The 26,131-nt window shown below is 37.1% G+C and overlaps 1 protein-coding gene across 1 annotated transcript in view; it reads right to left on the bottom strand.

Annotated features, from left to right (window-relative positions):
* ADGRB3 (adhesion G protein-coupled receptor B3) overlaps positions 1-26,131 on the bottom strand; it is a 458,698-nt gene that overhangs the window by 222,987 nt on the left and 209,580 nt on the right. The window contains 2 exon segments of the mRNA XM_040552548.1: positions 4,816-5,010; positions 25,789-25,895. Coding sequence (XP_040408482.1) covers positions 4,816-5,010; positions 25,789-25,895 — 302 coding nt within the window.

Below are 26,131 nucleotides of genomic sequence, written 5' to 3'. Positions count from 1 at the left end.
AGCTAACTTGTTAGGGTGCCAGTAGCAGTCTAGATGCGTTAACATGAAGTTCAGTGTGGGATAATTTATCATGCTAAGGAACCAGTTCAAAGTTAGTTTTGCACTACATTGCAACCACTGTTCCCATGCAGAAACAGTATGAGCGCTAACTGCAAAAGAATCCATGTCCGTGCAAACAGATATATCTGAGAGTAGTCTAGATTGCCTGAAAAACACTCAGGAGGTATACATGATACATTGCTTGCTGATGATAAATTATACAGTTTTGCTAATAATCCTATGTGTTAAATTTTGTGTTTATTATTAGTTACATGAAAGCATTAAAGTAGCCATCAATTAATAGTAACATATATGAAAAAAGATTATAAATAATCCTAGACTCAAGTAAAACAAGAGATGAGCAATAACTGATCTAAGATACACATTGTGCTAATGTTACTAGCTAATAAACCATTAATGTTGTTTATGAACCTAGTGACAAGAACATCTTGCTTCTTAGGTTCCTTTTTTATTTCTCTACTCCAGTTTCTAATATGTCATATTTATTGTAGCAGTGGAGGCTGAGATATTTGAAGATTTTTCAGTCAGCAATATCAGTGCTCTGTGAATTAAACAGATGATTAAATGGCTTTCCTTCTTCAACTATGAATTGAAGATTATAATTGAAGACATGGAGATGCAATCCAAAATATGACAGTTGAATAGAGGTTAAAAAGTCTTTTACCTACTTTGACTATTTTCTTATTCATTTCCTTAATGCTGTGAGAAGTAACATTGCCCTTTAGTAAAATGATTGACAGCTATGAAGGCTAAATTTTGGAAGCATTATTTGGATGCAATATGATGGTATTACTGCTGTAAACACTGGACCTCCTTGTAACATCAGGTTCCTCCTTCCTTTCATAGCAGGGTTATGTATTGTTGAACTGGCTGCTATAGAAAATGCTGCAACAGCCAGAGCCAAATTTTGAAGTCCTTTATTTTTGCCAAGGCTTTTCTGAGGATAATGCCAGTTACAGTCAGGAATGGACAATAATGTTTTCCTAATTTAATTTCCTTCCTTTCAATCTTTTTCTTTTGTAATACAATGGATGCAGTTCTCTGTTCCAGTTTAAATTCTTTGACCCTCTCTGCAAGCATAAAGTTGTCATAAATCCTTTTATATGGTTACAGAATTCCTCCCTAGGAAGAATTAATGGATAGCCTAAAGTCATCTCCACTTTTAGACTTCAGCATCAGGAGTGTGTGCGGAAAATGTAAATTGCAGGAAAAAAGCATTGGGCAATGTTGTTAATTCCTCACTGACAGTGATGGTCCTTGTGGTTAACATATACGGATTATCATAGAATCACAGAGTGATAGAATGGTTTCAGCTGAAAGGGACCTTAAAGATTGTTGGAAGGAATGGGTTAAATGCAGAAGACTGGTGAGGAGGATTGTAAATACGCTCAAGTGACCTTGCAGCTGGGAATGTGTAAAGTTTGGGAAGCATCAATGTAGAAAAACATATAAATTATGTCTGCTGCTGTTTGCGCTCTGTGTGTTTGACAAGTAGCACATTTGCGCATAGATAACAGAGGTGTTTGGTGGACTTGGAGGTGCCCTATCGGATGTGCTTGAGCTACCAGCCTTGGTACAGAGAAGATCAAAGAAGCACAGTGAGAATCACAGCATGGTGATAAAAACTGCACCTGTACAAACTCTTAATAAAAACAGGTGAGACCAGTAGGCCAACGATCTCCTAGCATGAACCCTGTTTAGCGGTTTCTGCATTCCTGCTTGTGTGCCTGTGCTCAGGTGCTGCTTCAGGGATTCCCCAGTTGGCAATCTACTTTTTGCATTTTAGCTGCAAGTCTGTGTTTTTTCCCGTTGCCTGCCTATGCTGACTCTCACTTTGATCCTCTAGTTCCAACCCCCCTGCCCTGGACAGGGACACCTCCCATCAGATCAGGTTGCCAAAGCCCCATTCAGCCTGGCCTTGAACACCTCCAGGAATGGGGCATCCACAGCTTCTCTGGGCAACATGTGCCAGGGCCTCACCAGCCTCATAGTAAAGAATTTCTTCCTTATATCTAATCTAAACCTACCCTCTTTTAGTTTAAAACTATCATCTCTTGTCCTATCACTACGCTTCATGATAAAGGGTCTATCTCCAAGTTTCTTGTAGGCCCCCTTTAGGTACAGGAAGGCTCTATCTGACTTATACTGACTGGTCTAACTTCCTTGAGGAGAAACCTTTTTTCCTGTTGGTTACTAGATTGAGGGATTGTACAACTGAACTTTCCATCCTGTCCTGAAAACAATTTAGAAGACAGCTCATGTACTTTTTTAAAGTACTATTAAAAAAATTATTTATCGTCTAGGTAACATATTTCTTACACAAGTAACTGCACAGTGGCCATCTCATAGCAAACAGTGTCAGCGTACCCACATGATGCATTTTGAGGTAACTCCCATATCGAGGGAAAGATCTTGCTTGTAGAATAATTGCGCAAATCTATTTGCTGCTACCTCTGCTATGGTGCTGCTATTTTAAGTCACTGATGAGAGATCCTTCTATATTGTTTAAATTCCTCACGCATGGTTATTTTTCTTCCTGACACTGTATACACAGCATATATGCAAAACTTACTCATTGCAAAAAGATTAAAATATGCAAAAACAGTCATATAGTACTAGATACAAATACTTTAGGATCTGTCTGTCTAAAGAAGGGGCACTTTCTATGCAGCACGTCAGGTAGAGGAATCTTCATTTTGAGTAATTAACCCTAAAAGCTGTTCAAATTTGATCTCCCTTTTCTGTTCATTCTTTTTGTTATGGAGTCTCTGAATCACATCATTTGCAGTATTCATGAATATTCATACTGGACGTAAACCAAAGACTGTAGAGGGACTATGCAGATGGATAGAATTTGTAAAAAACAAATATACTCAGATAAATACACTTCTTTTCTCAGTTTTAATCGAAGTGTAAGCTTTAAAAGAGATAATGGTCTAAGAAGAAATTATAGGATTTAGGCTGTTACTTTTGTATGGACCTTAAAAATATTATTACTCATAATTCAGAATCTACTTTTCTGACACCAAGTGGAATGATAAATTTTGACTTTCTGAGAATTTCTTTTAAAAAAAGCACCTAGAGATTCTACCTTTTATTAGTGCAAAAAGTAGAATGGATTTAGAACACCACACAGCTTCTGCAGAATGAAGAATCTTTTTTTTATTATTATTTTTTGAGAAAATAATTTCATTTTCATCTTTTTATTATGTACTTTTATGATGGACTAAAAAGTATGAAAATATGTTACAGTGAAAATGAAATATATGATTATGGTGCAATATGACAAAGATACTCATGTTTACATAAGAGCATATCCTGCTTTCTCAGGAACTGACTGTAAAACTTAAACTGATGTTACTGAGTCAGGATTTCATTTTATATTGTCAGAAGTTAGTAACAAGAACTTAACATATTCCCTGTGGAAAAGTGAATCATTCCGATTTTACATATTTTCCTGAACACTTTGCACAAGTTTTCAGAATTTTACCTAAGTTTTAAATTTGTGTAACTTCTTGATTTTGCCTTTTGAAATTCACTGCCTTTATTTATTCATTTTTATTTATTTTTATTTTCCCAGATAGGATTTAAGAGCTGGTATTCAAGCACTTATTTCTTTGATTTGAGAAATCCTTCCTTATATCTTTAATAATATGCCCTAACAATTTTTGCCCTCTTTTTTTTTTTCTTCACTTGATAATGATTAATTTAAAATTATGTAAATAGTACAAATAATTTCTCCAAGGCAGTCCTGCCAGAACACTGTTAAGAATTTTGGAAACGTTGCTGAACTGAACAGATCTTTTGGCATTTTCATTAGTGAGAAAACAAATTCTCTCTAATTTATGTAAATTCCAAATGACCTGATTTGCTAAGACCATGAGCAAAACCATCATGACAAGCAGATTCTTGAGCCTGGTTCCACCAAAGATTTCTGTAGTTCCTGTGAATGACGAAGTCACATTGGACTGTCAGACTGTAGAATACATGAGAAGTTTGCAGCAAATAATACTCAATTTAATAGTTAAATTTTGCGTAAGGTAGGAAAATATATTGAACTCATTAAAATAATAAAACAAACAAACAAACAAACAACAACAACATGTCCAGCCAAAATATGTTTTGGGAAGCACTGTTCAAAATATATAACCTTCAGCTAGCTGCACGCCAACATAATAGACATTACTTTTATATGGAAGCTCGTTTTTCTCTGTGCATAGAAATACAAGAAAACTGAAAATATAATAGCAAGCTCTTGAAAACTTAACTGTGAAAAACGTGTCTTTTCGAAGGTACATACGCATACCTCTACTTATCTGCATGCATAGGTTCCAAAGTGTATTTATGATATATTTTTACCTTTACATAAACAAATACATACACATGATCTTCACTAAAATCTTCATTATTAATTTATGAATGATCATGAAAATCTCTTTTTCATGAATGATATATACATTTACCATCTTACTATTATTTTTAAGTACATTTATGGTCTTTTAAAAACATCTAAAATTCCCAGATGTAGATGAAACCAATATCCTGATCCAGAAGTGCTGTAAAATATTTATTTTAATGAACATTGCAAAATGAGTTGTCCAGCCCATTAAGTAGAAATACTAGTTTTATAGTGGCCAATGCTTATGTCTATCATTCAGAAAAAATAATTTTCCCAGTGGCACAAATAGGTGACATCCAGTATACTGACAAACTCCATCAGTTGAATCATTATCCTTCTTTCTATGTTTCTCTTACCTGTACCCCATCAGAAGCAGGGATATAACTCGCTCTTTTAAATGTGTCTGTAACATTTCTGAGAATTTCCACAGAAATTAGAAGGTCTCCGGCATAAAAGTTTTTCCTCTGAGTTAAATCCAATAGTGTCTTGGTTACTTGGGACATGCCATCACCAGCCAACATCCTCTGTCCCTTTGCAAGATGCTCTTTAATCTGTAGCAAAAGAACAATATGAATATCAGAACCTACTTTACTGAGAAAAAGATATGATAAATTCTAAACACAACCAAATATGTTAAATATTAAAGAAATTATAAATAGTTCATCTAGTTAAAGAGTAGCCAAAATACTAGCAGATCATGATGATGAAATTTTAATATTTGTTACAGAATCATGGATTTTATAATGAAAGATTTGAAGGTGTTACAGTTCACCCATTAACTTCCCTTTGGACATCAATAACTTCTCAACATCCATGTTTTTAAGGAACACCATAGGCTGGATTGTGGCTTTAACCTACTGTTGCGATGTTTCAAGAAATTAGTCTTCTTCTGAACAGATGCACAACTAATACTGCCATTCATTAAACAACTGAGAGCTCTGAAAGGGGTAAATGCTAAATGTTATAATCTAGTTTATTCTGGGGAAGTATACCCTTCACCTCTGCCAGCCCATCTTAGCTAGTGGGCTTCACAAGAGTGAAGGTTTGGATAGAATAGGAGGTTCGGACGGTGCTCTCTTCTCTAGTACTAACAGGACAAAGGTGCTAACTTGGAACAACGCTGTTCCTGTTTTTTTTCAGGAGATACAAAGCTCAGAGTTATGATTTGCTTTTATATATCTGCCAAGGAAGCCTATTCCAGGTGTAGTTCTCCCAGCAGACCTGTACAGGGCCAGTGATAAGGGTAATCCAAAATGCATCTGCTGGTAGAAGAGTTCTTCTGATAAGAAACTGAACTGTGGATCTGATTAGCTCTTAATATTGACTCAACATCAAGAGATGATGCATAGTGTATCACAAAGATGTCACAAGACCAGCCAAGGCTAAAAGAACTTACATAAATAAACACAAGTTCTTCCAAATTGTAGCTAAATTAAATAAAAGATAAGTGACCCAAGAGAGACATCAACATAAGCATGAAGGCTCAAGAGAAAATTCTATTCAACTGCCAATACCATCTCTTTAAACGTAACTTAAATTTATTTTTAGCTTGGCCTTATTACTGGACAGGATGACTAAGGTAACGTAGTGTGGTGGTGAAGTGGAAGGAAGGGGTTAAAGATACCTTTTGTCACTTCCAGACCTCCCCAGCCACTTGGTGTGGATATGTGAGGCTTCACTTAAAAAAAGCAAACAAACAAACACAAAAAACCAAAAAACCCAAAGAATGCAGTAAAAAATACACTGATTGAAAGGGTTCAAAATAAATTTCACAACAGTAATGTAAAAAATTCAGTCATCCTCTGACGTACATGATCTAAATACCTGTTACATTCTTTAGTTCCATTCTCAACTGGTTTTGAAATAGCCTAGATACCTGTAACACATCTGGATCTGGCCTAAGTGTCTGCTTCGAGTTATGTCTACAGCCTTAAGTTGTCTTTACAGCATCTGGGGATTGTTATGGACCACAACAATCTTGTCCACACCCTAGAAATACTTAAGACTTGGAACAACTCTGTAAAGCCCTGGGGTTGCCTTGGATATACACCTGCCTGTGGCAGAATGGACAAGGAATGAAACTACTCTACGTGAGCAAGGAATTAGAAGCATCAATTTACAATCAAATGGTTTTTTTTTTTTTTTTTTTTTAAATCAGTGAGGAGAATAAAGTCAGTCTTTTTCTTTTTTTTTTTTCTTTTTTTTTTTTTGACAAATATTTCAGCAGAAATACCACCCTCAGTCTTAAAAAAAAATAAATCAGGTAAGAAATTTGATTGCAGCAATCCTTTTGTGCAGTTTCTATTCATTTTTTTAGGAGGCTTTGAAAGTAATCTTGAAGGAAAATAACACTAGAGAAAAAGGTATAAAAATAAAAGAATTCCTTAGAGTAACTTCAGGGATCTGATACTGTATAAATAACATTATGGACTTCTAATTTCTTGGGAATAAATGAAAGAAGCAACACAGATTTTGATTTGTGATTATTTTAGTTTTTCTTTTTCCTCTGAAATTCTGCCATTTGCCTCATCTTATCACACATTGTGTCTATGTGGCAAATTAAAAGAGCATCAATTACCACAGTAACACAGAATAATGGAACTATTGCTGAAACTCTGTTCAGATGTTCACTATCTCCAAAGCATATTTGCAGCTTTTGAGGATTAAAAATGTTAGCATGTTTTGGTCAGACACAAAAGACACACAATGCACAAGGCAGTCCATAAAGCAGATCTCCCAAATCTAACATGTACCTCAGGATGTAATGTGGGAAAAGGCATCATACAATATAAAGACAGAGAGAACAAAGAGGTTCTTTTAATTCAAGTAACAGCAACAGTGATCATTCTTCATAAAACCTCTCTTGCACTTTTATGCCTATAGAAAAAGCTAGTAGGAAAGCTGCAGGACTATTTAGCAGACTATTTCATATAGTATTATTTTGCTTCCTTTCCATCCATCTGTACATACACTACCCCCAACTTGTTTTTTCCATGCTCCTGTTGAACTCACATTTTAAAGATGTAGCAACAGCAAAACTCACATTTTAAAGATGTTTGTCCTACCCCTGGAAGTGCTCAAGGCCAGGTTGGATGGGGTTTTGAGCAACCTGGTCTAGGGGGAGGTGTCCCTGTCCATGGCAGGGGGGTTGGAACTAGATGATCTTTAAGGTCCCTTCCAACCCAAGCCTATGATTCAATTCTATGATTCAATAGAGACAATTTGTTATTTGTTTTGGACTATTCATTGCACAGAAGTCTTGGTCTCAGCCGCATTCTGAATGCAAATAATAAATTAAAATATTCCTGGGTGAAGCTTTTGATTAAGAAAAGCTGTGTAAAGATCTGTTTTCAATGAAAAATTTTACAGACTTCTAGCAGCAGAAGTGGGAGCTATAGTATACCCTTTAGTACTTTCATCAAGACATTTTGATTGCTTTTGGACACAGTGGTAAAAATGGTCTAGCAAGTGCCCACAATGCTGCAAGACTAAATTATTACACCTACTTCATTGGGTTGTGCTGCAGGTGTTTTAAACTACCTAAGAATTATTGGCTGTTAAAATTACAGCTCAATTTGGAACTTTAAAAAAAATCTATTATTTATTTTTTAATAACACACCCAGAAAGCTCAGCTTCCCAGCAAAAGTACCCTCTCTCCCTTAGGTGACATCACTCTTGCGCAGCTTGATGAGAACCTTTTCTTCCCCCTCTCAAGCTGCAACAACAGCATATCAGTGAAGCATAACAGTGAAGTTCCTTAGCTACAGAAACATATTACAGCAGCATATCCTTACAGTAGCATTTAAAAAAATAAAGGGGAAAAAAAAAAAAAAGGAAGTTTACTATGTGTTTAGATAGGGAAAGTGGGTGAAAATTAGTCAATTAGTTGAAAGATTGATTACAGGATTACAGCCATGCAAAAAAAAATGGCTTGGCAGGAAAGCAGCCTCCTTATTATCAGCTCATAGACACAACTTCAAAAATCACAGGCCATTACTCAGTTGACGTAAACTGGTGTAGCACTATTAAAGCTAATGAAGAGGTCCAGAGTAGTAAGGGTTGAAAGTACAGTCTCTTGGATTACTTGCACAGCTACCACAAGAGTATTTCAGAGTGAAAATACAGAATTTCCTCATCAGTAGTTGGTATGACGTCTTTGTCACCATGTTGCTTATTTTCCCTGTTATGGTCACTGTGATATTACACATTCTCCAAGACAGCTATTTTTGGTCACCACTGTAGATCCTTGTAGCTCTCTGTGAAGGTCATTTTTTAGTGGTCTTACAGGCAGGCTCATTAAAAATAAAGTTTATGAGCCAAGAGATAGTGAAATGAAGCAGCTGTTAAAGTGATACTTCAGTTGTCAGTCCAACCTCTAAATGCATGCACTATATGGCTGTATACTTGAAAAATTACTGAAATGTTTAACTGGACTTTGACTCAGGGTCCAGCTGCCTTTGTCTCCTCATTTATCAGAAAGTAGGACAAAATAAAAATGACTCTTTACAAAGTCAGAGCTACTAGGCCCCTAGCTTTAGAGTAAAAAATTATTACTGCATAATAATTACTGCAAACTAGCAGCTAGACATGGTCTGAAAGGACAGAAAACAATGAACCCTCAAGAAACCTATAAAAGATTGAAAAGAATGGTTAATTTGAAGAATAACTACACCATATCTTTTTTCCATTATTTTTTAATATGATGTTGAATCCATGTCTTGATATTACTAATGATGTCGTTAATACTTTTAATGATGTGGGGAGTCTAAGAACCTTAACTAGGAAGCCTTAGACAGAAGTGAGGAAAAATACTTTGAAATAAAAATATGTCTTGAAATTACCCATAATCTGCAAACCATTTTGATTTGCACCTCCACAACCCAACACTAGTGTTTTATAAAACATTTTTCATAAAGCTATTAAGACACGGAAAAGGAAGGAATATTCAGATCACCTGTGAAAGTCACCTGAATTACTCAATTGTATTAAAAACCTTAAAGCTCTTGAGAGTGTAAGTTCCTCTAGAGAACAAGCCAAGTCACCTGAAATGCTATCTTAAAAGATCTGAATCATGTTACCTGGCCTATATGGCCTCTAATCTTGAGGCTTAAATTGGTAGTACCCCCTCCATAAATATTAAGTGATGATTTTGCATTAAACTTACTTTTATAGTTACCAGCACTGAGACCTGTACACTTAAAGTGAGGCATATAAATAAAAATGCAGAAAATATGTATTTTTTGGCAGCTGAAATATTCCCACAGGTATAATACTGAACTGAACTTATGCAGCACGCTGATGTGTAAACTATAATGTGATGTCATTTTGAGAAAGCTTTCCCTTTCAGATTTGAGGAAAACATCATTATAGGACATGTTTACTAATCATCAGCAGACAGTCTTTTAAGTATTTCAGGAATGCAGAATCTAGAAGTTTCATTTATTCTCCCTTAACATAATTAACTGCTTATTATTTTTTTAAGGCTGTTTCAGGGTTAAAGAATATCATTTCGGCCATCTTTTAAAAGAAATAGAGTAGGGTGTAAAGATAAAGGTATGCATCTTCAAACATGCACCTGAATATTTACAACCTAATTTCATATAAGAGTCTTTCTTTCTTCCACACATTTTTATGAATGAGTTTGCTAAAGGAATACAAAGTAATTTCCTACTTTGTCATCAGCGAAATTAGTTAGCAGTCTTAATCTAGGTCATGATAACAGATAAATAAATAAACAGTTTCTGCAGAGAGGAATTGTATATTGTTTATAATAGAAAAGGCAAAAAAATAATTGGTATACATTGTGTCAAGGAAGATTAAAGATACATATTAAAGAAAACTTCTCAACTGTAAAGGAAGTGATGCACCATAGTTTACCTGAAGAGACTATGCAGTCTTCCACACTAAAGGCTTTAGTAACAGTCAAGAAAAACAAAAAGCTGAAATAATGCAAGCATAGCTGATGCTGATGACCTCATGAATTTCCTTTCTCTCCTATGGTTCTGTAATAAGTCCCTGCAAATAATTTGAAACCCAAACTATCACAACCAGAAATATGAAAGTACGAGGAGAAACTTAAAACTGAACTTTTTACCTTCCTACGTTTATCTGCTGTTATAACATGCAATCTGCTGCACCAAGTTTCTGCAGATGCTGTGCCTCAGTCTGCCTCTTTGCACTCAGCCCAAATCACTGCAACCCTGTGCTTTAAGGACCTTATTCCTAATTTACACTGATGAAAAGAAAATGAGGTTCGCTTCATTATATACAAACAGTTGTCCCACTCAAATTTGCCTCCAACTGTTTTTTAGGCAAAATATTCATCAAAGCAGTGATTTTTTTTTTAGAGAAAAAGAGCCAGCTTAACAGCACAGAATCCTGTGCTGTTCTAGACCCTGATCTAAGGCATCTCTTCACAGATGCCAGAGAAATGTCTGCATTCTTTTATATGTGATAATGCATATTGAAGTATCTATGAAAAAAAAATCATGTAGCATCTGTGGAAGTCTAATGTATTATTTGAAGAAAAATGTGAGTGACTCAGAGGGATTCTTGGTTCCTTCTGTGCCCTCTTTCTCTACGTCTTTCACAGAAAGTGTCCTATTATTTTGATTGAGAGATTTTTTTTTGCTACTTTAACCCATTCCATTTTATTTTTAAATTGTCATCATTAATATTGTCGCTTATTCTAGTCTTTAATTCACCAAACAGGTGACAGGAAAAGTCATTATAAAGTTTCAGTATTTATATTTCTTCATAGAGTCAACAAAATATTTGAATAAGAAAGTTATAAAGCTCCTCTTCAGTAGAGCGACAAATAGCTTTAAGATGAAGAGTGAATAATCATTAAATAGCTGACTTGAGTGGGGTGTATATTTTCCTTTCTTATATTGATCACCATGTTTGTTAACCAGGATTTATATTATTATTTTATTACGTACTGCTATTAAATGCTCCAGTTATCTGTGATTAAATCCTGCTCACGTTGGCATGCTGTGTGAGAGAGCTTGTTGTTATTGTTATTTCTTTTTTTAACCAGAGGGCATGTCTTCAAGATTTGTGTTATCTATGTGTAATGCAACATGACAAGAGCAAGAGTTGAGAGAAAAAAAGAGAACGATGATTCTGAGGGTCTTGTTTTCATTTTATGACAGACATAACATTGTTTGAGGTAAGATCTCCTGGCTCTCCATATTGACTGAATGGAGGTCACAAAAGTACATACTACAAATGACTTGTCTTTCTTTTTTTATAGTACATGGTCATTCTATTTAGTATGTGTCCTTAAAACAAAGGTCTGATTTACTGATGGAATTTATATATTTATTTGAATATGTGTTTCTATAGAGCCATCTGAATCATGCTCAGTTCTGTTTCCAGGACAAACCAGAATGGTTCTTTCATGGAGATTAGCATTATTTGGGAGCCCTAAATTCTGCATGGGAGCACTGCATTAAGAAATAGGCAAGAGAAAAATTATTTGCATCTCACATACATAACAAATCTGAGTTTAGACATGATGGGAAATGCAGCAAATGAAGTAGTGGAGAAAAAAAAAAAAAAAGCAGGGGAATGAGTGTAGTAAGTGTAACACGCTGTGGCCACTGCTTTGCAGCTACCTGTCTAGATAAATTCCTGCAGTCATTCTGCAAGCTGTGTTGGAATGAAAGTTCCAGCAGTTCTGGTAGGCTTTAAAGGAAAATTAGATGAATGCTTTCTTTATTGAGCTCCTAAATGGCCTTCATTTCTCATTTTCCCTCCGGCCATACTGTAGTGGAGTTCACCTGTTGGCTGCAGTGTTGCTTGGTTTGGAATATCAATGTGATTGGGGAGCACTCAGTTGCTTACTGCTGCAGCAGACCTCCACATAACACAGCAGCAACCACAGGAGCACATTTAATTTACCACACAGATTATTCTTTCATAAACCAGACGTGGAAAGATGATTGAGGATGCTGAGATGATAGTGGGGACTTCTATTTGAATTTAACAAGTGGGATTGTTTGTGTACTAGAAAGCAGTCAAAAACAGAAAGGAAGAACAACTTGCTCCAATTTAATTAAATTGTGATATAGTTAGGCAGAATAGAAGGTAAATATTTTCTCCCACTGTATAGCATCTCTGGGCTTGGGATGTATATCTATTTTAGTAAGATCAAGCACTGTAATTTCATGGATGCAGAAGGTACTGTGGTAGCTTCAAAGACATGTCCTTCTGATCCTAACTGCTAATTTTTGGTACCTATTTTAATATGAAAATTATGAAAAAGCAACCATTCACTTGGGATGGAGTAGATGATTTCCTCTCTTTGGCAAAATGCTTATTTATTTACAGAAAGTGAAGCAGATCTTTTAGGAGACTGAGAAAGGCATACTAACTTTATAGCATGGTGTTAAAACACAGAAAAACAACATTTCAGTCTATGCAATGAGTTTGGCAGGGCAGACAGAGCTTTCTCACAACCAAATGATTGACTTTATCATCAAAGCAAACATCAATGCTGAAGTTATTAGTTTTTTTTTCCAATGCTTGAATTTTCTCCTATGCAAAATTGGAATGTGTTAGTGAAGCAGAGGAAAACTGTTGCCTGCCACAATCACATGATCAATTGTTTTATGATGAGAGAAAACAGAGAACCAGTTTGTCATCCCTCTGTCTAGTTATGGAGGTGACAAAACAGAGCTGACTCCAGCAGATTCTGGGATTACATGAGAGGCAAGGCAAGGAAAGCAAATCATTTACTAATATAACTCCACTACTCAAAGGCTGTGAAGGTGAAGATGAAGAGCTGGCATATAGCAATAGGATGGACTGATGTAGAAGAAAAAAATTGTTATTGTGGCCTATACATTCAAATCTACAAATCTAAGCCTGGCTGCTTTGCTCTGCAGCTATATAAAAAGAAATGAAGCACTAAACTAGCAAAAAGAAGCAGTAAATCAAGACTTTGAATCCCCAGAGTAAAGCATTCATTTCACTAAGGAGTGCACGGACAGACTGATATGCTGCCCTTGTAATATAATTTGGAAAACCAAAATCATCTCTAATGAGCTGCAGCTGAGCAAATCATTATTCACCTCAGAGTTCTTTTTATCAAATTACATTTTAGCCAAGCACTTGCAAAATTGTGAATAACACTGTTGTGGAAAGAGGGGAAACAAAATTATAGTATGAACTAGAAGCAGCAGAAATTCATTTTTATGGCTATATTATCATTTTGATATGCAAAGATTCACCTGCATAAGTTCCCAAGCTCCATAAGTGTTAATATCTTGACAACAGTGTGATATTTCATATGCAGATTTCTCCTTCTTAAATCTCAAGAGTTAAAGGGTTTTTGGTTTTCCAGCTTCCTCTTTCTGAGAGAAAAGCAGCCAGATTTGCACGAATGCATGTCTGATTTAGGTGTTACATCACTGAAGTTGGCACAAATTAGTACCTTATTTTTATCCAATACACTAAATGTAGAATTTCATCGTCCAGTTTTGAAAATTATGCTGCACAGGTTTAGAAGACAAGCAATATTAATAGAGAATTTCTGATAATATAGACATGACCTTAAGAAAAGAAAAAAAAAAAAAGTGTCTTCATAACAAGCTTTAGTTTTCCTCATTAATCATGGGTGTAATATAAATCTCTTACAAACTAGAGTGTCTGAAAACCATCTAGAGGAAGTCTCATTTTAGGCACAAGGGTTGTTCCACTCTGAGGTGAGGCAGTGATGCCAATATCGTTTAAGCAGATCCCTTACAACACTATCTTCATTTCAGGCCCAATAAATCCTGTGGGATTTTCCCAACGGAGTGAAAAATAGTCCAATTTATGCAAGTATTTTTTCCTTTTAAGCAAAATCAGTTTCTAATACTGCTTGGTAGCATCTTATCCAACAACTTCATATACTCTCTCATCTTGTAAACCAGTTTTTGTGCTTTAAAGTCAATCTGCTTGCTCTGCAGAAGGGTTTCTGAAAGTTTAAATGTAAATTGTCTGGATCAAAAATTCAAACTTTACTTCTATGAATAAAATTCTTTACATTTTGGTAGCGAGCTTGTTTCCCATAGCATTCAAAAACCTCTCAACTCTTGGACTTCAAAATACTGGATTTCAAAGCTGGAGTCACTCTTTTTGGTGACCAGCCTTTTGGGGGGGGCAAGACATGATGTTGACTCTATTCCATTAAGTTATTGTTTTCATTACAAGTGGTCATACGGTCTTCAGATCCCATAAGCTATGATTACCCATTGCTCTTATGTACCAAACCTTAACCTCATTTCCATTTTCCGCACTAGCACCCACTCATTTTTTTTATTTTTGGTTTTGTTTGGTTTTGTTTGGCTTTGTTTGTCTGTGTTTTTAATTTAATTTATTTTAATTTATTTTATTTTTTATTATTTTTATTAAGGTTGCTGTCATCAGTAGAATGAATTAAGAATAGATGAAGGAATATTTAGCTATTCTTCTCAGAAGCTGTTGTTGATACAAAAGATTACATAGGATATTTGTAATGCTGGGGTCTTGCTTCTCAGTCTTCTCACTTGTAGCATAACAAACTTTGAGAGCCTTGTAAAGAAATACTCCTTGTAAAGGAGTACAAATATGCAATTAACTCTTATTTCAATCACTTTTTTATCCTCTGATACTATTCAAAGTAGGGCTGTGGGCTCCTAATCAACGATTTTATTCTTGAACCTGCAAGTACTCACATCCAGTTGTGGTACAAATAGTTCTACTGGTCAGGTCAGGTCAGGTCAGGTAAGATTTTATACTGTTTGTCTAAAAGAACTGAATTTAAACAACAACAAACATCAAAGCAGAGCATACAATCAACCTGAAGTGTGCTGGTTGAATTCAGCTGGATCAAAACACCCAGAACTCAGTTAGCTTGATGTTTGATTATTTTATAGACTAATATAGAGAAAAAAAAGTATAGAGGAAGTATAGAGAAAAAAAAAAAAAGACTGAAACTTGCAAGAAGATGTGAACCGAGAAATGAAAACAAACAAACAAACAAAAACTAACAAACAAAAAACCACCCCCACCAACACTTGGAAAATACATTCTTGTCATGGTTTTGGCTGGGATAGAGTTAATTTTCTTTGTAGAGGGTCACACAACTCTGTGTTTTGGATTTTTGATGAATACGGTGGTGATAGCACACTGATGTATTTAGCTGTTGCAGAGCAGTGTTTACACAGAGCCTTTCTGCTTCTGCTCTATGCTGCCCTGCCAAGGAGGAGGCTGGGGGTGCACCAGGAGCTGGGAGGGGACACAGCCAGTACAGACTGGTGACCCAGACCGGCCAAAGAGATATTCCATACCATATGCCATCATGCTCATCAATAAAAGCTGGGGTAAAGAAGGAAGAAGAGGAGGATGTTTGGAGAGATGGCATTTGTCTTCCCAAGAAACCATTACTCACCTAGTTCTAACCTTCCCACCAAGGGCAGGGACACCAGCCACTAAGAATTCCACTAGACAACTTCAGTTGCTCAGAGCCCCATCTAACTTGGCCTTGAAAATCTCCAGGGATGGGGCATTTACATCTTCTCTTGGCAACCTGTTCCAGTGCCTCACCACCATCGTAAAAATTTCCTCCTAACATCTAATCTAAATCTCCCCTCTTTCAGTCTAAAATGATTCCCCCTTGGCATACCACTATCTGCCCATGTAAAAAGTTACTCTTAATCTTTTTCATAAGCCCCCTCTAAGTACTGAAAGGCCACAATGTGGTCTCCCCAGAGCCTTCTCTTCTCCAGGCTGAACATCTCCAACTCTCTGTCTTTCTTCATAGGGGAAAGGTGCTCCAGCATTCTGATCATCTTCATGGCCCTCCTTTGGACCTGCTCTAACAGGTCCATGTCTTTTTCATGCTGGTCTCATGAGGGCAGAGCAGAGGGGTACAATCACCTCCCTAGACCTGCTGGCCACTCCAATGTTAATGCAGCCCAGGATGCAGTTGGCCTGGGCTGCAAGCGCATTCTGCTGGGTCACACTGAGCCTTTCATCCACCAGAACCCTCAAGTACTTCTCTGCAGGGCTACTCTCAATGGGTTCTTCTCCCAGCCTGTATTCATGTCTGGGATTGCCCTGACCCAGGTGCAACACCTTGCACTTGGACTTGTTGAATGTTATTATGTTCATGTGGGCCCACTTCTCAACCTTGTCCAGGTCCCTTTGGCATCACCTCCTTCCGTTGTATCAACTGCAATGCACAGCTTGGTATCATAGGAAACTTGCTGAGGGTGCGCTTGATCCCACTGTCCATGTCACTGATAAAGATATTAAACAGCACCAGTTCCAAGATGGACCCTAGAAGGATACCATCTGTCACCAGCCACCTCCTGAATGCAGAATTGTTTACCACAACTCTGTATTATACAGTCTAAGATGTGCCATTAGATATTCAACTAATCTGCTTTCCTGTATATAACAGTCCATTCAGCTACCAACAGAAACCCTTTAAAGAAAATAAAATATGTTAGTGAGACTGAAGGATCTCAGCTTAAACTATTTGCTAAAGGCAGAAACAGAGATTTGGTAAAATGCACAAATGGTCCCTAAAAACAAACCATGTCTATCCCATATAGGGTACAAAACTGAGAAAATCATCTGGAATTAGAGAAAGCAGAGGAATTCCTTCCTGTCAGGTGAAATCTAATGAGCTGTATGTGCCCAAGAACTATGCAAAAGGAACTGAAGAAAGGATATCCTCTGCCACTAGATCTTAGCTATCCTTCATCTCCACCCATGATAAAACAGATAGATACTTGTAATCCTTTTTTTTTCTTTTTTTCTTTTTTTTTTTTCTTTTTTTTCTTTTTTTTCTGTAACCTCCACTTTCTCAAGTACACATTTAACAAATTTTACATCAATGAGCAAAACAGTTCTTAGCTGCACAGATGACTGTCTTGAAACTGTCTTACTACTTGACTAGGAGCATTTTCTTAATGCAAAGAATCTAAATGTAAATGTAAATGTACTTAATGTAAATGCACTACAGCAATAAAAGAAATTCAGAAAAGAGGAGTCCTGATATATTGTCTATGATGTTTTTTTTCTGTTCATCCTGCTATCACTTGATCCCCTAGGTCACGAGACTAAAGTAGGCAAAGCATACCTATTTATCGCTTTGCATTTTCCACTTATAATGCTTTAGTAAGAATAGTCCTAATTTGGTTCTTTAAGTATTATTATTAGAGCTAACCAAATAATTTCCCAAGGGTTTATTTCACGGATTTGGGTGTTTTTGTCCCTTAATTTGTTCAGTGGAGAATTTTTCATATTAGCCAACCAGCTGTATAAGCTAGTCAAACAGTATTTGTTGAATTCATTTGATGACTGATTTGTACCAAATGTTGGATAAATTATTCATGACTAATTGATTCTGTTATTCAAAGAGATCTAGTTATCATCCCAAGTTTTAAAAGGGACCTGTATTGCACAGTACAAAAGATAAAATAAACTAACAAAAGTACAAGAAGTACTTTTGTGGCATAGCTTAGGTGCTTCATCCTCTTAATTGTTTTTAGTCAAGCTCCTGTACATGAATGGTGGACACCATGCCCTCCAAAGATGCAAACCAACTGCCAGTCACCACACCACAAGCTAAACCATTCCCCTGCGCTGTTTCATCATGCTCCATATTCTCTTCAGAGGTCCTGTAGTTACATTTTTAACATATCAGGGATTTTCTGTGCTGTGATATGAAAAGATATAAACATTAAGAAGGAACAGTGGATAGACATTAATTTGGAAGTACAGAAATATTTATTTTCTGCCTAACTGGTCCCCCTCAGTTCCTCATCAACAACAATAAAAAAAAAACAACGGAGGTGTAGTAGAGCCTGATCTCAAGTATATGCTGAGGATATGTATTAATTAAAGATTTTTAATCAATCTGAAACTGTTGTAATGATGTATTAAGTGTTTAATGCACCTCTGAGTTGCTGAGAAACAGAAGGATAAAACTGAGAAAACTCATGGCTTGAGAAAAAGACAGTTTAATAGGAAAAAAATGAAAAAAAGAAACAAAGAGAAACAAAACTAAGAAAAATAAGTGATTCAAAATGCAACTGCACATCACCAGCCGCTAATGCTTAGCGTGTCACTGAGCAGCAGCAACCCTGGCAAACTTTCCCCAAAGTTTTTATTGCAGAGCACAATACCATATGATATGGAATATCCCTTTGGTCACTTTGGGTCAGCTGTTCTGTCTGTGTCCACTCCTAGCTTTTTCTACACCCTCAGCCCCAGCTTTCTAAGAAACAGAAAAAAAACAACTTGACTCTGTGTAAGCACTGCTCAACAACTAAAACATTCATGTGTTACCAATGCTATTTTCATTCCAAATCCAAAAGATAGAAGCATATTAGGTAATATGAAGAAAATTAACTCTATCTCAGCCAAATCCAGCACAAATATTGATACATGTTTCAAAGAAAGATTCATATATGTAGGCAATTTCATTTAAACAGTGGAAAGCCCTGCCTTCTTATACATCTGAAGTACATGCCTGTTATGAGTAGAGCAGTAATTCTGCCTGGCACACAGGCAGAACAAAGTATATTATCTTTAGCATTATGAGTATATCTTTAACTTTACTGACACATCATGTTTTGCAAATAGACTTCCAAATGGATTTTGAGATGAAAATATGGTGCCATTTTTCTATGATTTGCATAGCTACCATATTAATCTCCATAAAAGTCTCAATTCAAGATGAAGAACATGCAGCATGGCTGGGTTTCTGCTACTTTAATACTGCCTGTTAAGGATTGAAATCTGTTCTATGTCACTTCCAGGTGAGTAACAGAAAAAAATGTAAAAATACACAAATTTTTCTGTATGAGACAGTGAACCTACTGTAGCTATATACAGTATCATAAAATCATAGAATCATAGAATCATTAAGGTTGGAAGAGACCTTCAAGATCATCTGGTCCAACCATCCCCCTACTACCATGTCACCCACTAACCCATGTCCCTAAGCACCACGTCCAAACTTTCCTTGAACACCCTCAGGGACGGTGACTCCACCACCTCCCTGGGCAACCCGTTCCAATGCTTGACTGCTTTCTGAGAAGAAATGTCTCCTAATTTCTAACCTAAACCTCTCCTGGTTCAACTTCAGTACATATATGTGTTTATGTACTAAGGAAATGATCTTATAGCGTTAATTACCTGTGGTAATGTGGTAAAATTCTATATGCTATAGTATAGAATTATGGCTTAATGAGGACATCTGGTGAAAAACTTTGTTAACATTTGTAGAAAAAAAGCTATCTTTAGAAAGAAAGTAAAAATCACATTTATGCTAGAGTAACAAACTATGAATTTACTTTTATAGAATTTTGGCCTTGTGTGAATTCCTAATCCCACTGGAATCATGGAAGTCACTAGAATCATAATTTCGGATGAGCAAGCAAATGAATCACAGAGTCACAGAATCACAGAATCATAGAATGGTTGAGGTTGGAAGGGATCTCTGGAGGTCATCTAGGGGTGAATGAAGAGTGAGTTGAGAGCTTATGGGTAAGAAGTAAAGGGCAGGCTACCATGGCTGACACTGTTGTGGGTGTTTGCTACAGGCCACCTGATCAGGAAGAGGAGGTAGATGAAGCCTTCTTCAGATAGCTCCAAGTAGCCTCTCAGTCACAAGGCTGGTTCTCATGGGGGACTTCAACACCCTGATATCTGCTGGGAAGAACACACAGCTAGGCACAAACAGTTCAGGAGGTTCATGCAGTGTATTGATAACTTTTTGACACAGGTGGTAGAGAAGCCAACCAGGAGAGGTGTGCTGCTGGACCTTGTACTAACAAATGAGGAAGGACTAGTTGGAGATGTGAGGGTCAAAAGCAGCCTTGGCTACAGTGACCATGATATAGTGGAGTTCAGGATCTTGTGAGGAAGAAGCAGGGCAAAAATTAGAATTGCAACCCTGGACTTCAGGAGATCAGACTTCGGCCTCTTTACGGATCTACTTGAAGAATTCCATGGGTTAGGGCCCTGGAATTAAGGGGGGGGCAAGACAGTTGGTCAGTATTCAAGCATCACTTCCTCCAAGCTCAAAATCAGTTCATCCCTATGAGTAAGAAGGCAAGCGAAGGGGGCAAGAGACCTGCATGGATGTGCAGAGAGCTCCTGGCAAAGCTCGGACAGAAGAAGGAAGTTTACAGCATGTGAAAAAAAGGACTGGCCACTTGGGAGGAATACAGAGTATGCAGGGATGTGACAAGGAAGGTCAAGGCCCAGTGGGAATTAAATCTGGCAACGAATGTCAAGGACAACAAGAAGGGCTTCTTCCAATACATCACTACAAAAAAGGAAGACTGGGGAAAATGTCGGCCTGCTGCTGAATGAGAGGTGACAAAAGGATACAGAGAAAGTGGAGTTGCTGAATGCCTTTTTTGCTTCAGTCTTTACTGATAAGCTCAGCCCTCAGGAATCCCAGACCCTGGAGATGAGAGAGAAAGTCTAGAGAAAGGAGGACTTTCCCTTGGTTGAAGAAGATTGGGTCAAAGATCAGCTAAGCAAACTTGACATCCACAAATCCATGGGCCCCGATGGAATACACCCACGAGTGCTGAGGGAGCTGGACAGTGTTATTGCTAGGCTACTCTCCATCATCTCTGAAATGTTGTGGAGAACTGGAGAGGTGCCTGAGGACTGGAAGAGAGCCAATATCATGCCAGTCTTCAAGAAGTACAAGAAGAAGGACCTAGGCAACTACAGACCAGTCAGCCTCACCTCCATCCCTGGAAAGGTGATGGAGCAGCTCATCCTGGAGGTCGTCTCCAAGCATCTGGAGGATAAGAATGTAATCAGGAATAGTCAGCATAGATTCACCAAGGGGAAATCATGTTTAACCAATCTGATATCCTTCCATGATGAGATGACTAGCTGCGTAGATGAAGGGAAAGCGATGGATGTGGTCTACCTTGACTTCAGCAAGGCTTTTGACATTGTCTCCCATAACATCCTCATAAACAAGCTAAGGAAGTGCTGCCCTGATGAGTGGACAGTGAGATAGATTGATAACTGGCTGGATGGCAGAGCTCAGAGGGTTGTGCTTAGTGGCGTGGAGTCTAGCTGGAGGCCTGTAGCTAGCAGTGTCCCCCAGGGATCAGTACTGGGTCCAGCATTGTTCAACTCATCCATCTATGACCTGGACGATGGAACAGAGTGCACCACCAGCAAGTTTGCTGATAACACAAAGCTCAGAGGAGTGGCTGATACCCTAGATGGCTGTGCTGCCATTCAGAGGGACCTCAGCAAGCTGGAGGGTTGGGCTGAGAGGAACCTCATGAAGTTCAACAAGGGCAAGTGCAGGGTCCTGCACCTAGGGAGGAATAACCCCAAGCACCAGTACAGGCTGGGGTATGACCTGCTGGAGAGCAGCTCTGCAGAGAGGGACCTGGGAGTCCTGGTGGAGAGCAGGCTGACCATGAGCCAGCAATGTGCCTTTTAGAACCTCTTGCCCAGGACCATGTCCAGTTGGCTTTTGAAGATCTCCAAAGAGGGAGAATCCACAGCTTCTCTGGGTAACCCGTGCCAGTGCTTAGTCACTTGCACAGTAAAGAAGTGTCTCCTGACATTCAGACAGAACCTCCTGTGTTGTAGCTTGTGCCCACCGCCTCCTGTCCTGTCTCTGGGCGCCACAGAAAAAAAAGCTTTGCTCCATTCTCTTTGCACCCTCCCTTCAGGTATTAATATACATAAGATCTCTCTGAGCCTCCTCTTATCTAGGTTAAAAAGCTCTCTCAGCCTTTCCTCAAATGAGAGAGACTCCAGTCCCTTAATCATTTTTGTGGCCCTTCATTAGACTCTCTCCAGAATGTGAATGTCTCTCTGTACTGGGGAGCCTATAACTGCACACAGTACTCCAGGTGTAGTCTTACTGATGAATACATGAAGCTCTGAAATTTTCTGCCCCCAGTCCAAGCTGGCCAAATACAATATGTTTTTACTGTAAATAATAAATAAAAGTAGATTAAAAAAGCCTCAGGGATGCTGTCTAGAACTGAGGCCAATGAGTGAAGCCAGCTTGTATCCCTCAAGCTAAATTCTCTTTCTCTTCATTCTCCAAGAGAAAGATGGGATTATTACCCACTGGGAATGGTCTCTCTGCCATGCTGTCTTGTAAACGGTGTTAGTTGTTGTTTGGAAGAGTGCTGGTTGGTATGGTCTTAAATCATGTCAGGGAGTATGCTAACAGATGAACAATTAAACAGTGCAGATGACTGCAAGGATTATGTTGATGCTTATGTTAACACTTGGACACTTATTTACTAGTATAATTGTAAGTTTCCAGTCCAGAATCTGTGTACTTTGGATCCCAGTATATTATATGCTTTTCATAAAAGAGCATTTGCTTGGGCACAGCATTATGTGAGTTCAGCTCTGTGACTTTGGGGCTGGTTCTGGATCCTATGTGGTGTGTTTGGAGGGCAAAGAGATCTGTCTGTATTCCTCTAGGTGGGCATGCCTTTAACATATCATGTATTGTCTGTGTATTATGTACATCAGCTGCTTTAAACCAACTTCATAAATACCATATTTGAAGACATTACTATTTTATGCATTTCAGATAAGAAATGAAAGTTTTTCATCTCAGACTCATAGGAACATGCACAGAACTGTGACACCCCCCATTATACCTGTTCTAAGTTAGAAAATAACATTATTGTAAGTTAAGCACACCAAAGCATCTCATAAATGCTTTCATAAGCATATATATTTATTATAGCAACACCGTCTGTCAGCAGCTTCCTTATAAAGCTCTATTTTCAGGGATTTATAGAGCTGACATATGTACCGTGGGGGGACAAGCCTACATTGCAGGCCAATGACCTTATAAGTCTTTACCTCATTTTTTCTATGATTCTTTAAATAAGTTGTGTTGTTCACTTTGAGAAGCAGCAAGATGTAAGACAAGCAGATTTTCTTTGTGAGCAACTCCCAGGTGTAAAAAAAATCATTTTTTCTCCTTTAATTTGTATGCATATAAACTAGTCTCAAATGTTGTACAGCAATAAGATGGTTTTAGATGCTTGCATAACTTTAAGGAAGCTTTAGTTATTTTTAAATGTTCTTTGGCAAAAGATTATTTCACAGTGTGGTCTAATCATATTTAATATTTTGAAAAAGGAAATATAGAAGAATAGATAAATCAGATATGGATGCCTTCAATTGTTCAACAATGACCCCTTTCTGTCAGGTAGACTTGCAGCTCTTCAGAAAACATCAATGCATGATCAAAAGTCAGCCAGGTAAGTCATACCACTAAATAACATGAAAAAGTATTTCCCACTGGTTGTGTTGCTTATTAATGACTTCTACCAACACCACATAACGTAAAGGCTGAATATCAGTACAGAATCAGTGGAATGAGGATCAATGATGTGAATAAATGTGGATGTGAAACCTAAAATGGTAAGAACAGAGGAAAACTCCAAAGGGATAATCAGCCATGTTAAGATAAATACATCCTTTAAAATATTTCTGAAGACTGTACTATTTAAATGCAAAAATAACAAAAAAAAAATAATTTGCTTTTAAATACGAGCTCAAAAAGAAATATTAAATTTCAATTTTTCAATTGCAAAATGTGATTTTTTTCTGCAATATATCATTATTATTCAAAAGTGCATATATATTACCTGCAGACACTACCTTTATCATGCTATGTACAAACATACACCTTCTAAACAAATGAAACACAAATGTATTTCTGTCAATGCCCATATATAAGACTATGTTTAGACAAGCTACATGCAGCTGTCATGAAAGAATAAGATATCAAAAAATATCAAAACCAAAATATTTGCAGCCATTTAATTTTTTTTTCCTAGTGTGAACTCTTAAAGGGTAGAGCAACATACAGACAGCAAATATAAAAGTTTCTTTGCAATGTCTGCAGTGGAGAAAATTGCTTTAGCACTTTATTCTGTGTTATTTTAAAAATAATGCTTGAAACTTAATCCCGGGAGTCAATAAAGTTGGAATCTACTGAAACAGAAGTGCAACTCAAGGAAATTCATGAAAATCTCCTCCAAGTGGCAAGACAGATTTAAGGAATAACAACATTGCTACTTTCCAAGCCACCAAAGATATTTAAACATGGCACTCAAATGTTGCACTTGGATGAGACTGGGAAGTTATGAAGCACACAGCTGTATTAGTGCCCCTCTGCTGAATGACTAATGGAGCAGTGGCCTTTGGAAAAGCAGTCAGAGTATATAAGAATGTCAGAAAATATATGATGCAAGAAAAAGTCATTGTCCATGAGAATTTTCAAAGGAGTTCTTCCCACCAAAATATTAACCTGGCTCATTTGTGGAAATAGAATGTAACAATTCTATTTTAACCTAGCATATACCATAGTAGTATATTTATAATGTAGTATATGCAATATATTACGTACATAAGTATAAGCATATTTAGGCAGTATATACAATGGTTCTTATGCAAGGGACCTTCTCAGATCATCTATTCCAACTGTCCACTTCAGGGCTAATCAAAAGTTAAAGCACATTAATGAGGGCATTATCCAAATACCTCTTGAACATTGACAGGCATGCATGAACCACCTCTTTAGGAAGCCAGTTCTAGTTTAACCACCCTCATAGTAAAGAAATTTTTCCTAATATCCAGTCTGAACCTCTCCTGGTGCAGCTTTGTGCTATTCCTCTGCTTCTTAACATACATAAGTGTATATAATAGATATAGTATATTTAAGTGTATGTACCATATGCTTTGCAAAAAAAATTTTTGTTAAGCATGCTGAAAAAAACATAATATTTCTTCATCTAGATTTACTTTACTTTTTCCAAGGCATTGCAATAGCTTCACCATACAATCATTTTTCTTTGTTAAATTTGAAGGTGAAGTTCTAAATTCAATAGCAGGAAGAAATATCGTTTCTGACTTCCTTGTGTGCAATTATAGAATTCAAGGTATTATAAAATTATTCATTGCGTCACTCTTCCAGTAAATCTCATTTATTCACATCTCATTTTCTAATAAACCAAAATATGTCTTACCTTCTGACCCCTATAAAAATTTCACAGAGTGGGCATGTAAGAAAGGAATCTGAATCATTTTTCCATTTCTACAGTAAGATAAAACTTCTTTCACTCAAGCACCAGGAATATGTCAGATCAAAATGATATGAAATATGAATAGAAATGTTTCTTTCTTAGGTCTGTTTTCCTCCTGGCATTTCTCATCAGAAATCTGACTTGAGAGTAAATAGGTAAGCTTGTTTTCACATGAACGATTAGTAATGAATAAACAGAGCAAGTACTAAAGCTGGCTTTGCACCTACTGAATGCTGCAAGTGTCTGTACTCATTTGATATGCATCTAGCGAAGCTTGGATGTTCCCAGAAGGCCACTCCATGAACACTGAGAGAGCAGCGTCTGCTAGTGGTGCCTGTAAGTCACAAAGAAGACAGAAAATATTTATATATGTGAGACCAATTGGAAAGAATGAAGCATATTTAAACTACATTCCATGTTATTTTAAAAGGACACACAGAAACAATTTCATTCAATGATCATCAGCATATAGAGTTGTACAAGATTCTGAAAAACATTTCAATGTTCACTTGCTGGGATTTTAGCATTGCTTTTTAATAAAAAAGATTTTTATGTTTTGCTTCATTTTCA

The sequence above is a fragment of the Cygnus olor genome, chromosome 3, assembly GCF_009769625.2.
Source record: "Cygnus olor isolate bCygOlo1 chromosome 3, bCygOlo1.pri.v2, whole genome shotgun sequence".
NCBI lineage: Eukaryota > Metazoa > Chordata > Aves > Anseriformes > Anatidae > Cygnus > Cygnus olor.
Note: the sequence above shows the minus strand (reverse complement) of the source record. Positions and strands in the feature narration are given on the sequence as shown.